The following is an 11,733-nucleotide window of genomic DNA, read 5'->3' as shown; positions in this document are numbered from 1 at the left end:
TTGTACGTTAAAATACTTAAAATTACCATTAAAAGTTTGACTGGTGAAATAAATTGGTGTAAGTGTGACTTACATTACAGTGAATCTTGTGGGCTTATGTTTGGCTTAATAAATATAACTGCTTCCAGGTGGCATTTCTATTTTAAATCTTTGTTGTTGCTACTTAGAAAAATTGTTTTCATTTCATAATGAAGATTGGTATTTGTGTTTCAGCTGAAGTTTTTGCTTTGCATTTTCAGAGTCCTGCATTTGATACAACCAGTAGGCTGGAAATTATAGCTCAAGAAGATAAGACTAAATTACTGAAAGCTGCTTTTCTACAGTACTGCAGGTAGAAACTGCTCTTAATTTTTGAGGCTTTGTTTGTTTGTTATTCTTGAAGGCACTCTGATACTTGAGTGAGAGATTGTCTTGGTAAAGATACTCTTGTGCTGTGTTAATTAAAGCTTTTTTAATGACACATGCACATCTTTATTAGGAAAGTGTTAGATACATCTTGAGCTAGTGAAGAAGTGATACATGCTAGAAAGGAGCAGGCTTCTATAATCTCAATGACTTTTTGGTTACTTTGCATAAACTCTGTGATGTTACATTACTGCCAGTGAAACAACTTTAAACTTTATTGGTTTGACTTCTTTATTCTTTTAGTAAATGGTGTTTTGTTGTTAAAAAAACATTCTTTCCTTTTTCATTTTTATTTGCATAGCTGTTTTCAGTAGTACTTTTGAATATGTTTAATTACTATTTATGTGGCCATGAAGAATAACTAGCATGGCAGATTCTGTGGCAGGATGATACCTTTTTTTAGACTGACTGATGTGGGGGGAGTGGGAATGGAAGGAAATACACTGTTCATCAAACTATCCTGATTAAAAGCAACCTGGCTGTTGGGGGGCATGCAAAGCCTCTGAAAGGTTTGATATTGAGATAAGTTATGTAAACAAAGGAGGAAGAGGAAATATAAGATAATCAGAGCTGTAGACTTAGAGTAATTATATTTAGAGGGGATTGTTTTCAGTATATAGTTATTTAAAAAACAAAACAAAACAAACCAACCCACAAACCTCTTAGGACTAATCTCCTTAAAGAGTCTTAAAACTTGGAAAGCACAGATTTAAGATAACAGGAAGTAGGAGTGCTTCTGACATAGAGCTGCATGTGAGTTAGAAGATTATAAAGGAGGTTAGGCACATATAATAAAGGATACCAAAACAAGATCTGTAAACATGCACAGATTTTAGAAAGAAAATCTGCATGTATTCACAAGTGGACATGTCAGTAAACAGAACTGTTGCTGAAGATGGTCCTGAGGTGACTGAAGTAGCTGAGGACTGAGAGCACAGATAACAAATATGAAAGTTGGTATCACTGAAGATGTGAACAAGGGGGTTGGAAAGAAGGTCAGAAGAAAGTAGGAGGTAGTAAGGAAAACGATGTGGAACAGTATGAAAGTTTAATGTTGTTTTGATGAAAATTTGGGTTGTATTTATGAAATGAGAAGAAATTAATAATATGATATGTATAGTATTGATTCAGATTTTTTCCAGAAAAATAGTGTGGTAAAATGAATGGAGAAATTGTCCACAGAACAGATGTAGCAATGGCCTGTCCAGATAGCCAAGCAGTTGATGCAGAGCAAATAATGGAAGGTTGTTTAATAGAAGATTCAGTATATTCTAGTTTTTAAAAGTATAGTTTGCTTTAGTAAACCTTTGTGCAATTTCTGGATGCACTGATGGTTTTTATTTCAAGATATCTTGGTTATATAAACATTCAGACTGAAAGTCTCATGAAAAATTTAAGTATTTCCAAACGCAGATGATATATTGGAATCACAGTATCCCTTCTCAGTCAGAATACTATAATTTTTAGACACAAAATCAAATCAGTGCTTTTTGTGAATATTGCATACTTCTTACATAGAGTTCTTCAGTACAACTTCATACATTGGAGGTTTAAGCATTTGAATTCTTCTTACTCTTTTACTTATTGACCCGAATAGAAGAGGATTCTCTGAAATTATAGCAAATAAGAATAATGCATTATATTTGCTGAAGCATTTTCCTGAGAGCTTTTACTCTATTGCCATTTGTGGGAGTGATTACATATACTTGAGAGAGGATTTTAATGCAAGGAATAGAAATTTGGTGACTTAGCTACCAGAGACATCCAGACTTAGCTCTGTATGATGAATCTTTTCTCTTAAATAACAGTGATAGGGATAATAAAATGTGACTTGAATCACTTCCTGGTTTGTACTTTTTTGTTTTATAGGTTGTGCAGCCCCCTTGCTTTAAAAGAATCGGAATACCTTTTATCCATAGAATCAGAATACCTTTTATCCATAATTAGTTTAAAGATAGCCCAAACAGTGCTTGATGCGTATAATCTAAAGCACTTTACAAAAAGCATATCAGAAAATCCTACTAATTGAGTGGTTCTTGTTCCTATAATCCTATCTATTGTTTTTATTTCACATACTTTGTATGTCCTTTATTTCAGAAAAGATATAGTCAATGCACAAAGCATGGTAGTTGAGCTCTTTCCAAGTAATGCGGAGCTGGATTCTGATGCTGAACTGGATAGGGCAGTGACTCAGATAAGTGTGGACTTAATGGATGATTACCCTGCCTCTGATCCAAGATGGGCTGAATCTGTACCTGAAGGTAAACATAATGGTGTGGGGATTTTTTCTTGGGGTTTTGTTTTGGGGTTTTTTTGTGAAAAACTCTCTATAGTACTCTAGAGAAAATTATAATTTAAGCTCTGCAAAAAAGGCACAGGTGTCCCTTGCCCTTTTCCACCACTAGATATATTTCCAGAAAGGCTAAAAGATGCATCCTATGAGACTGCCAGATAAACTTGCAGTCTACTGTGGTTAGTTCTTGACTTCATATAGTAAACACAAACGGCAAAGAAAACATTTCTGAGAAGGGTACTTTATACAAGGAGCAGGTGATGTCACGTTACTGTTTCCTTGGATAGATCTAAATTATTTTCCACAAACAGATATGTTGAGAGAAAGAGTCTATTTGCTTATGCTTCACCCTTTGTCAGTGTGGCTACACAGCTTCTGGGAGGCTTGGATCCTGGGTAGAGTGAGCTCGTATCTCTCTGGGGCATTGGTATTTATGTCTGCCTAAAAGAGGACTAGAGAAATTTATTTTGGAGTATTTGTTGTACATAAAGGATTAAAGCAGACATGTTCTGAGGAAGAAACTTCTTTGTTGATGCTTCCCTGTCTCTTATGCACAGTGTTAATTTGAAACTGTCCCCAGGACCTCTAGGCAGCAGTTGCCAGTTACTGAGCAGAGACTTAGTTTGAAAATTCGTGTGGTAAATAGTTACAGATGGATGGTGCTTCCTGCTGTTGTTTCTGCGTGGCAGCCAGTTAGAAATTGTCAGGCATCAGATCCTTAGTATTTTCTGGATCAATTTTATTTTTAGTTCAGGGGCTTATCGGCATTTATGCCTGGCTAAAGCAAGAAGTGAAAATTGATAGCTGCTTGGAAACAGTCTTGCTAATTTTGTTTGTAGTGATAGTTCTTCTGAGTTTTTGTATCTTGGTAGTCTTTTGGTTTAAAGCACACTTAGAATACACAAACATTCTGAAATAGGAACATAAGTTTGGCTCTGGAGAACTCTGCTGAGGTGAGATACTTGTGAGGTTACTCATGAAGAAGCTTCCATCATGCTTACTCACTCCTTTAAGGACCTGATTGTCAGGACCAAAATGTTAGCTGGCTTTTCAGATGCAACCTCATCTGAGCAAGAAGAAAAGTAGAGCAGTGCTGTGCAACCGCTTATGTCGTGCAGTGGAATTGTGCAGGCAACGCAGAGTCAGTTAGGTCTGAATGCCTGTTAACACTTTATTTTGTAGTAGCTGTGGTCTAGGGCATAATAAATTTAGCAATAGCTAGACCACAATGAAGATAGAAGTTTGAGTCTGAATCTTACTAAAACTTTAACAAGCTGGTGAGCTGCTATTTTAGCAGCATAATGAATTGAGTGCTTCAGAATGGTTGTACTGATCTAAAGATACTTTATTTCTTCTAAAGGCTTTACTTCAGCTATGATAGAGTTCAAAAGCCACATTAAAAATAGCATGGTAAGCAATATATAGATGTGTGTGCACGTACTTAAAGTACCAGTGCGGTAACGCTATAGAAATTTATAGAAATATGTTTACCTCGGAGACAAAAAAAATAGTCATCAAAGAAATGAAGACATCAAGTGCTCTGATCTAAGATTTTTCTCTTTTTAGAAGCAGCTGGTTTCAGCAACACATCTCTCATTCTTCTTCATCAGCTAGAGGATAAGACAAAAGCACATTCCTTCTTCATTGAGTTTCTTCATCAGGTAAAATTTTCTTGTTCTTTTGGTACTAGCACACACAGTAGAGTATTATTTAGTCTTAAAGTAATTCTTCTAGAACATTGTTTAAAGTGCATGTGATGTTGGTTTTTTTTCTAATAAAAGGTTGGTGCATTTGAACGTCTGGGCAGTTTTCCAGTACGAGGGATGCCGATGGCAACTCGATTGTTGCTCTGTGAGCACGCAGAGAAACTAGCAGCAACTATTGTTCTCAAGAATCACCACTCCAGGCTGCCTGATCTAGTGAATGCTGCTATACTGATCGCATTAAACAAAAGGGAGTGTGACATTCCACCAAGTCTTACGCCTGCAGATGTGTTCTTCCGAGAGGTAAGAAACCTGTTATTTCTGAATCATTGTATAGTATCGCATGTAGTAAAAGCTGCAATGCTTTAATGTATACTTTGAAATTTTTCCCTTTAAAAATCAATTCAACTTTACACAATTTCTCTTTAAATAGGGGTGGTGTGGTAGTATTTTCCTCACTTTAGTGTACATACTTTTTTATGTCTGCAGCTGAAACATGAATTCTGACAAATTTCATGTAGCAGAAATAAAGTTGTTATGATTTCCAACTAACCAACATGGATGAGCAATGAAAGAGACAAGTGAAATGCTCTGGCACATCAGAAAACATGTGCTAAATTATCATTGTTAAGGGGTGAATTGCAGAATATGAAGCTTTCCAGATAGGAGGGCAGCTTTGATGAGCTGTCCTGGGTGGAATTGTATCAATTCAGTCTCTCATAATTTTTTGTCCTCTCTAACTTTAGTGCATCTAAGCTAGTGCAGTTTATGCTGCATTCCAGTCAAGCACCCAGTCTTTCTTTCTTTCTTTCTTCTTGAGAAGAACTATGCACAAAACATTTATTCTTAGGAATTTTTTTCTTGTAGAGGAAAGTAGTTGCTAATGGAGAAAAATAAATATAAAAGACAATAGAAATAATTGTCTACTATTTTAAAGCAGGTATGTTATCCAGTATACTTTATCTAACAAAGGTTCTACTGCCAAATGTTTCAGAAGGTGGAGGAATATGCCTAATGAAAGTTTATGGGGTTGCCTTCAAAAGTGAGATTTCTGCCCCAACCCCCCCAAGATTTAAGTCCAGAAAGAAGGCAATTCTTGCATTCTAAGAATTGTAAGAACCATAAGCTGGTGATATCATTATCCATTTAGGTAGTTGACACCTTTTAATATTTTTGGTTATTGATGTGGTTTCTACTAGTGTTTGTTTATTTTTCTATATAACTCTGTCGTAGTTTAACCCCAGCCAGCAACTAAGCACCATGCAGCCACTCACTCGCTTCCCCCCCACCCAGTGGGATGGGGGAGAGAATGGGGGGGGGAGGAGTAAAACTCGTGGGTTTGAGATAAGAACAGTTTAATGGAACAGAGAGGAAGAAACTAATAATGATAATAATAACAATAATAAAATGACAATAATAATAAAAGGATTGGAATATACAAAGCAAGTGATGCACAATGCAGTTGCTCACCACTCGCCGACCTAAGCCCAGTTAGTTCCTAAGCAGCGATCTGCCCCCCTGCCCCAGGCCAACTCTCCCCGAGTTTATATACTGGGCATGACATCCCATGGTATGGAGGAATACCCCTTTGGCCAGTTTGGGTCAGCTGTCCTGCCTGTGTCCCCTCCCAACTCCTTGTGCCCCTCCAGCCTTCTTGCTGGCTGGGCATGAGAAGCTGAAAAGTCCTTGACTTGGTCTAAATGCTACTTAGCAACAACTGAAAACATCAGTGTGTTATCAACCTTCTTCTGGTAGTGAACCCAAAACATAACACTCTACCAGCTACTAGAAAGAAAATTAACTCTATCCCAGCCAAAACCAGGACAAACTCTCATAACTTAGCTTTCATGTATCAGCTGGTAATGGATATGTTTGTGTTTAGTGCAATTTTTCTATCTTTAAGGTGTCCCAGATAGATTCCATCTTTGAATGCTTACTGGAAGAAGAGGAACAAATCCTGAAAGATATGCCTATTGAATCAGTTGAGTGGGCCCAGATAGTTGTCAACGTGAACAACATCATTAAGGTATAGAACTGCATTAACTAAAATGTTTGTGGGAGGGGAAAGTAAATCTTGAAGAGCAATCAATAAGTTGAGTGCAGCACATCTGAGTTACTGACACAAGAACAAAAGTGAATGCACTTTTCACGTGTGCAGATATATTAGGAAGGAAAAGATGGTCTCATGCGGAATTAGGGGCATTCCTCTTCCTCCTGAGCCACTGCTAAAGAGAGTTTGAGAAGTTGCAGCATTGTTAGAAGTTGTGAAAGCATGAGTACGTAGCAAAGAGTGAAGAGCTTGTGCTGGAGCACTGAGGTGTCTTGCTCAGTCAGTATGTGCTCTTCTGCACAACTGAGAAAGTGATGTAGAAAGAAGGGGATATTAAAAGAACATTTTGGAATTGTAAAAGACAACGTCTTTTATGGTCTCTGTATATGCAGGTAGACTCTAAAAAATACTTACGTACTTGCCTTTAAATAGGACATGCTACAAGCTGCCTGTCAGTATCGTCAATCGAAAGCTTCTTTATATAAAACAGGAGAGCTTCCAGAAAGAGAACCTGAATATATTCCATGGACAGGTGAGAAATTATTATTACTTAGTTTACTAATTATCTATCCTAAACAAAAAGTACTTTTCATGAGTTTCAGAACACATTAATTTCAATCTGAATGTTAAACTTGCTGTTAAATGCTGCTATAAGGCTGTCAGTAAGAATAGGAAAAGCTAAAGGTTTCATTTGGGGAATGAACCAATGAACATTTATTTTGTCCAGTATTGATGATAATTCTTTAAAACTTGCATTGCAGATTTGACTACAAACCCAAAGTTTGGGAAACAACGCTAATTTTTTGTTGTTGTTTTGTTTTGTGTGCACTGGTTCTGGTTGGCAGACCTATGGGATATGTAACATTAAAATGAATCATAAAAGGTGGTCTATAACTGTTTTAAAAGAACTGATGATTCTCCACTTCCTTAAGTGTGTTTTGTTTTGGTGGTTTAATAACATGAAAAACTATCAGTACAAATGTTTGCAGAAGCAAGCACTTTCCAGTTGATGCTTAAGCTTCCTTGTGGCCTCTACATATAAAATACACTTGTTTAGTGCTCCCAAGATAAAAATCTTTTGAAAAGCAGGACGCACGCAAGCTATTATGGTGTGCTATATCTTGATGACTACATCCAAGTATTTAAATCAGGTTAAAAGAAGTTGCCTTTTCCTTGTGTATTCTCTACTTTGCTTACAGATCATGCAAGTGATTCTTTTCTTCTGAAACGTAGCTGGTATTGATGGTTGACGGTGTAGATCTGTGTTGTTCAGGGGGTGGTTCTATTTCTGTTCTTTTTTGTTTACTACATTTTGGCCAAATTTAGTATGTAAAGGTAGATGGGAGTATGTGTTTGGTTTGTTCAGGATTTTTTTATAATATTGCTTTGATTTTTAAAATGTTTATTAGCTTTTTTCTTTCTGTTGTTTTTTCATTATACATAGTAATGTTTTTGTTATACTTCAGCATAGATTCCTGTGGTGATAGGGTTATTGTTTTCTGTGTTGTTTTCCCAAGCATCTAGTGGCCTTCGTACAGCAATAATACGTCAGCATGGAATCATTCTGAAGATGGTGTATCCCCAAGTGGACAGTAACCTCCGTAGCATTGTGGCTGAACAGTTGGTGGCACTACTGGATTGTTTTCTAGATGGCTATGTTTCTCAGCTGAAATCTGTGGACCGCCCTGCTGATCAAGAGCGATACAGCAGTCTGGAAATGGAGTATGTACAGAAGAGATCGGAACTCTTGTCTCCTCTCCGTAAGTAGTGTCTGTTTTCCTTAATGCAAGGATTAAATGTTCCATTTGATGAGGAAATTATTTAAATGTGATAGAGTAAATGGCATCTGTGTATGAATTCTGTCTGTTCTACACGTTTGCCTTCAGAGTATAAATGACTGGTTTTAAGATTTAATGAGATATTTGCAAAATAAAAACAGATTACAGAATTGCATCCAGGACTGCATCCATGCCCATACCTGTAATAAGACATATTGCTGCTTGAAGTTTTTTCTTTTGCTAACTTGTTACATTTTTCTGGCAGGAATTTATCTTGTGCCACTTGGCTGAAAATAACTTATAAATGGATTTCTAAATGTTTATATTGTTGCAAGTTGACATAAACTTACCTGCCTGAAAGCTTGTTTAGTGTTTATCAGGGAAAAGTTACTTTTTGAATCTTGATTATTTAATAATCAAACCTGTTGTTTAATGTGTCAGATGTGGTCACGTCTTTAATGAGTACTTGACAGCAAAGCCCCCTTTTGAAGTGGAAATAACTTGGAGTAAATACATTTTAGTAACTTTATAAAGTTTAATTTTTTTTAGATGAAAAATGAATTATATAAATACAACAATCTAATAATCACTGCTTCCTAACATTCTTAAATATTCTTAAGAAGAGTCTCTTAAACTATCATTCTCAGTGTTACTGACATTCCTGGGCTCTGTTAGCTTGTAAATACATTTGATATCATTATGTTCAATCTAAACTTCATATTTCCTTACAAACAAAATTGAGTAGTCTAACAACTTTTACGTATTTAACTGAACCCAAAAGAGTTTAAGTAATATATTTTTAATACAAACCCCATTGTCTTGTTCTATTTTTTTATCAAAAGCCTTTGCCTGCTGCTTTTTTTCACTTTGTGTGATTAAATGGCTATTATTACAGATACTAAGTCATGGGTTGAATCCTCCCCCCTGTCCCCCCCAGCACAAATAGCAGATGATACCAACTTTCAGAGAAAATAGGATGTATACTGGCCATTTAGTATTCTAAACTTCTCTTCTTCCCTCTTGTGTTGGGGGACAGAGGTGGTAGGTATGTGAACTTGCACATGCACAGGATATGTATGCAGTAGGTGAATGTTTCTTTGGGAATGTGTAAGTATCTCCTTGATGTGAACACTTGAAAGTTGTTTTTGTTTTTCTGGTCTCTGCCGTCGGTCATCCTCTTGGTCAAAGATGAGCTTGTTTGATATAACATCTTTTCTTGGTTACTTAGTTTCCCTGGGACAGTATCAGATGGCAGCTGCTTTAGCAGAGAAGTACTGTGACTTTGATATTCTGGTGCAAATGTGTGAGCAGACAGACAACCAGGCCAGATTACAGCGTTACATGAGTCAGTTTGCAGATCAGGTAACTCTTTTATCTATTTCCTTTAGATAGTGTTTTATAATAAGTTTGCACCTGAAATGTTGCAAAAGTTATGATTTCTTTTGGGGCTTTTTTTTTCTGTTTTTTTAATGCGCATGTATTTACATATACATACGGGGGTAATGTGGAAAATTGAAGTCAACATTCACTGTGCAGAACTCAATTGAGTATTTTACCCTGACCCTGCAAAGCAAGTCAGCAGAAATACGGGTGCTAGCTGTATGGACAGTGGCTTTTCATGGGACCTTTTTTGTGCCTCAAACACGTTGTCTCACTCTTAACAGCTTGCAGCATTTTGTGACTTGTTCACTGAGGTGCTGTAGTCAGTGTACTGCTGTTTTATTAAACTAAAATAATAGAAATTTAAGGATATTTTCCAAAAGAGAAGATGAGATTAAATGTGTAAACAGAAAAGTAGTTAAGAAGAGTAGGAAGGTAGGGGTCTTGCTGTGGTCTTTTTTGTTGTCCTGCTAGGTACTTGTTGGACAATTTTTCCAATGTCAGTTAAAATCTGGTGTAAAAACTTTTAAGTGCGCTAAAAAATTGCAAAGCTTAAGGAAAAGGCAGTAGAGACTACTTGAAGTGAGGGGGACTGGGACAAAAGTTTCCTAATTTGAGAGTTGGTGAGATCAATTTGTTTAGCTTTCCACAACAACTATGGAAAGAGAAATCCTGCAGTCTACAGGTTTCCTAATAAAGAGAGTGCATAAAGGTTGTTTTAATAAGAAGAAGCGAAAGTATCAGTAACGGACAGAAATTATAGTAAACGTTTTTAATAGTGAGGCTTAAATACTCACTGCCAAAGAAGGGGATAAATTATCTTTTTTTTTTTTTTCTTTCCTCTTTACATACTTTATTTTAAAGGAAAAATGGAACACTTTCTGAAAAGAAGTTACTGTGGCAAATGTAGAGCTGAATAGATCAAGTCTAATGGATAGAATATCAGAGCAGTGGCCTCTTTAAACTTTATTTTTTAAATTGTTAATGCAATTAAAATTTAGCATTATTGTAAATTACTCTGAAAAGACTAAATTAAATCTCAAACACAAATCCTGATTAGTTATTTCACCTTGAAGTTTTTGAGGATAGTTTTGTTGTTTGTGGTTTTTTTTTTTTTTGAAATACATTGTTTTTTAACAATGACTGAGAGAAGTAAGGTTGTACATTCACTTGGAGATAGGAGGGAATGTTTCAAAAACAGTGACAGTGGAAGTAAACATATATGAAAGGAAATAGTAAGCACAGAGTTCCAAGGGGGGGCAAAGGAACAAGTGAAAAAATAAGACTAGAACTGTGACTGATGCAAAATCTGTTTCCATTCTTGTGGATTAACATGAAGAATTTACATTTGGCACTTCCTTCGCTTCCATTGAAGGATGCTGTGTCTATCAGCATCTGTTGCAGAGTAGAAACAGTGTTTAAAGAATTCATGAGCTATCAGGACTCTTTAAGTTTTTTCATCAACACTATATTTTTGTGTGTGTGTGTGTGCGTGCGTGCGTGTCTTGTTTTGTTAAGCAGGTTCTTACCATGTTCTTACCAATTGTATTTTATGAAGTGTTTTGCCTTAGAAGACAAACAAAATATTTAAATGTAACTTTTAAAATGTGTTCGTATTCCTGTTATCTTCAGAATTTTTCAGATTTCCTGTTTCGCTGGTATCTAGAAAAAGGAAAGCGAGGGAAGCTGTTGTCTCAGCCTATTGCTCAGCACGGACAGCTGGCCAATTTCTTGCAAGCTCACGAGCATCTGAGCTGGTTACATGAAATCAATAGTCAGGATTTGCAAAAGGTAGAGTTTCTTAAATACAACCAAACTGAAATATCACATGTTAAACAGGTCAAGTACATATTCAAGTAGGCAAATAATCTAGTTATGACTCTTCTTCATCAAAAGACGGCTTATCTAGATGAGTTAGGGGAGAGATGACAGAGATTATTAATGGAGTACCAATAGCCTCCCTCCAGGCACCATCTGGTATATCATATAAGCCACTGCACCATGTAATGGAAATTAGGGCTGCTTTTCATCCCTTGTGGTGACTAATATTTTTATCAAGGAAGTTTTGTTTGGCTACGTGATCGCTACTTTGATGGAATTGGTGGTTTACAGTGAATATCAATA

At 36.3% G+C, this 11,733-nt stretch overlaps 1 protein-coding gene across 2 annotated transcripts in view; it reads left to right on the top strand.

Annotated features, from left to right (window-relative positions):
• NUP133 (nucleoporin 133) overlaps window positions 1–11,733 on the top strand; it is a 38,314-nt gene that overhangs the window by 15,816 nt on the left and 10,765 nt on the right. For both annotated transcript variants that reach the window (XM_041128270.1, XM_030034324.2), the window contains exons 12-20: window positions 240–331; window positions 2,503–2,666; window positions 4,265–4,359; window positions 4,480–4,704; window positions 6,305–6,427; window positions 6,884–6,983; window positions 7,969–8,211; window positions 9,458–9,591; window positions 11,242–11,400. In XM_041128270.1, coding sequence (XP_040984204.1) covers window positions 240–331; window positions 2,503–2,666; window positions 4,265–4,359; window positions 4,480–4,704; window positions 6,305–6,427; window positions 6,884–6,983; window positions 7,969–8,211; window positions 9,458–9,591; window positions 11,242–11,400 — 1,335 coding nt within the window. The remainder of the gene's footprint in view (window positions 1–239; window positions 332–2,502; window positions 2,667–4,264; window positions 4,360–4,479; window positions 4,705–6,304; window positions 6,428–6,883; window positions 6,984–7,968; window positions 8,212–9,457; window positions 9,592–11,241; window positions 11,401–11,733) is intronic.

Source organism: Aquila chrysaetos, chromosome 13 (assembly GCF_900496995.4).
Source record: "Aquila chrysaetos chrysaetos chromosome 13, bAquChr1.4, whole genome shotgun sequence".
NCBI classification, from domain to species: domain Eukaryota; kingdom Metazoa; phylum Chordata; class Aves; order Accipitriformes; family Accipitridae; genus Aquila; species Aquila chrysaetos.
The sequence above is the reverse complement of the archived record's forward strand: the minus strand, read 5'-3'. Positions and strand labels throughout refer to the sequence as shown.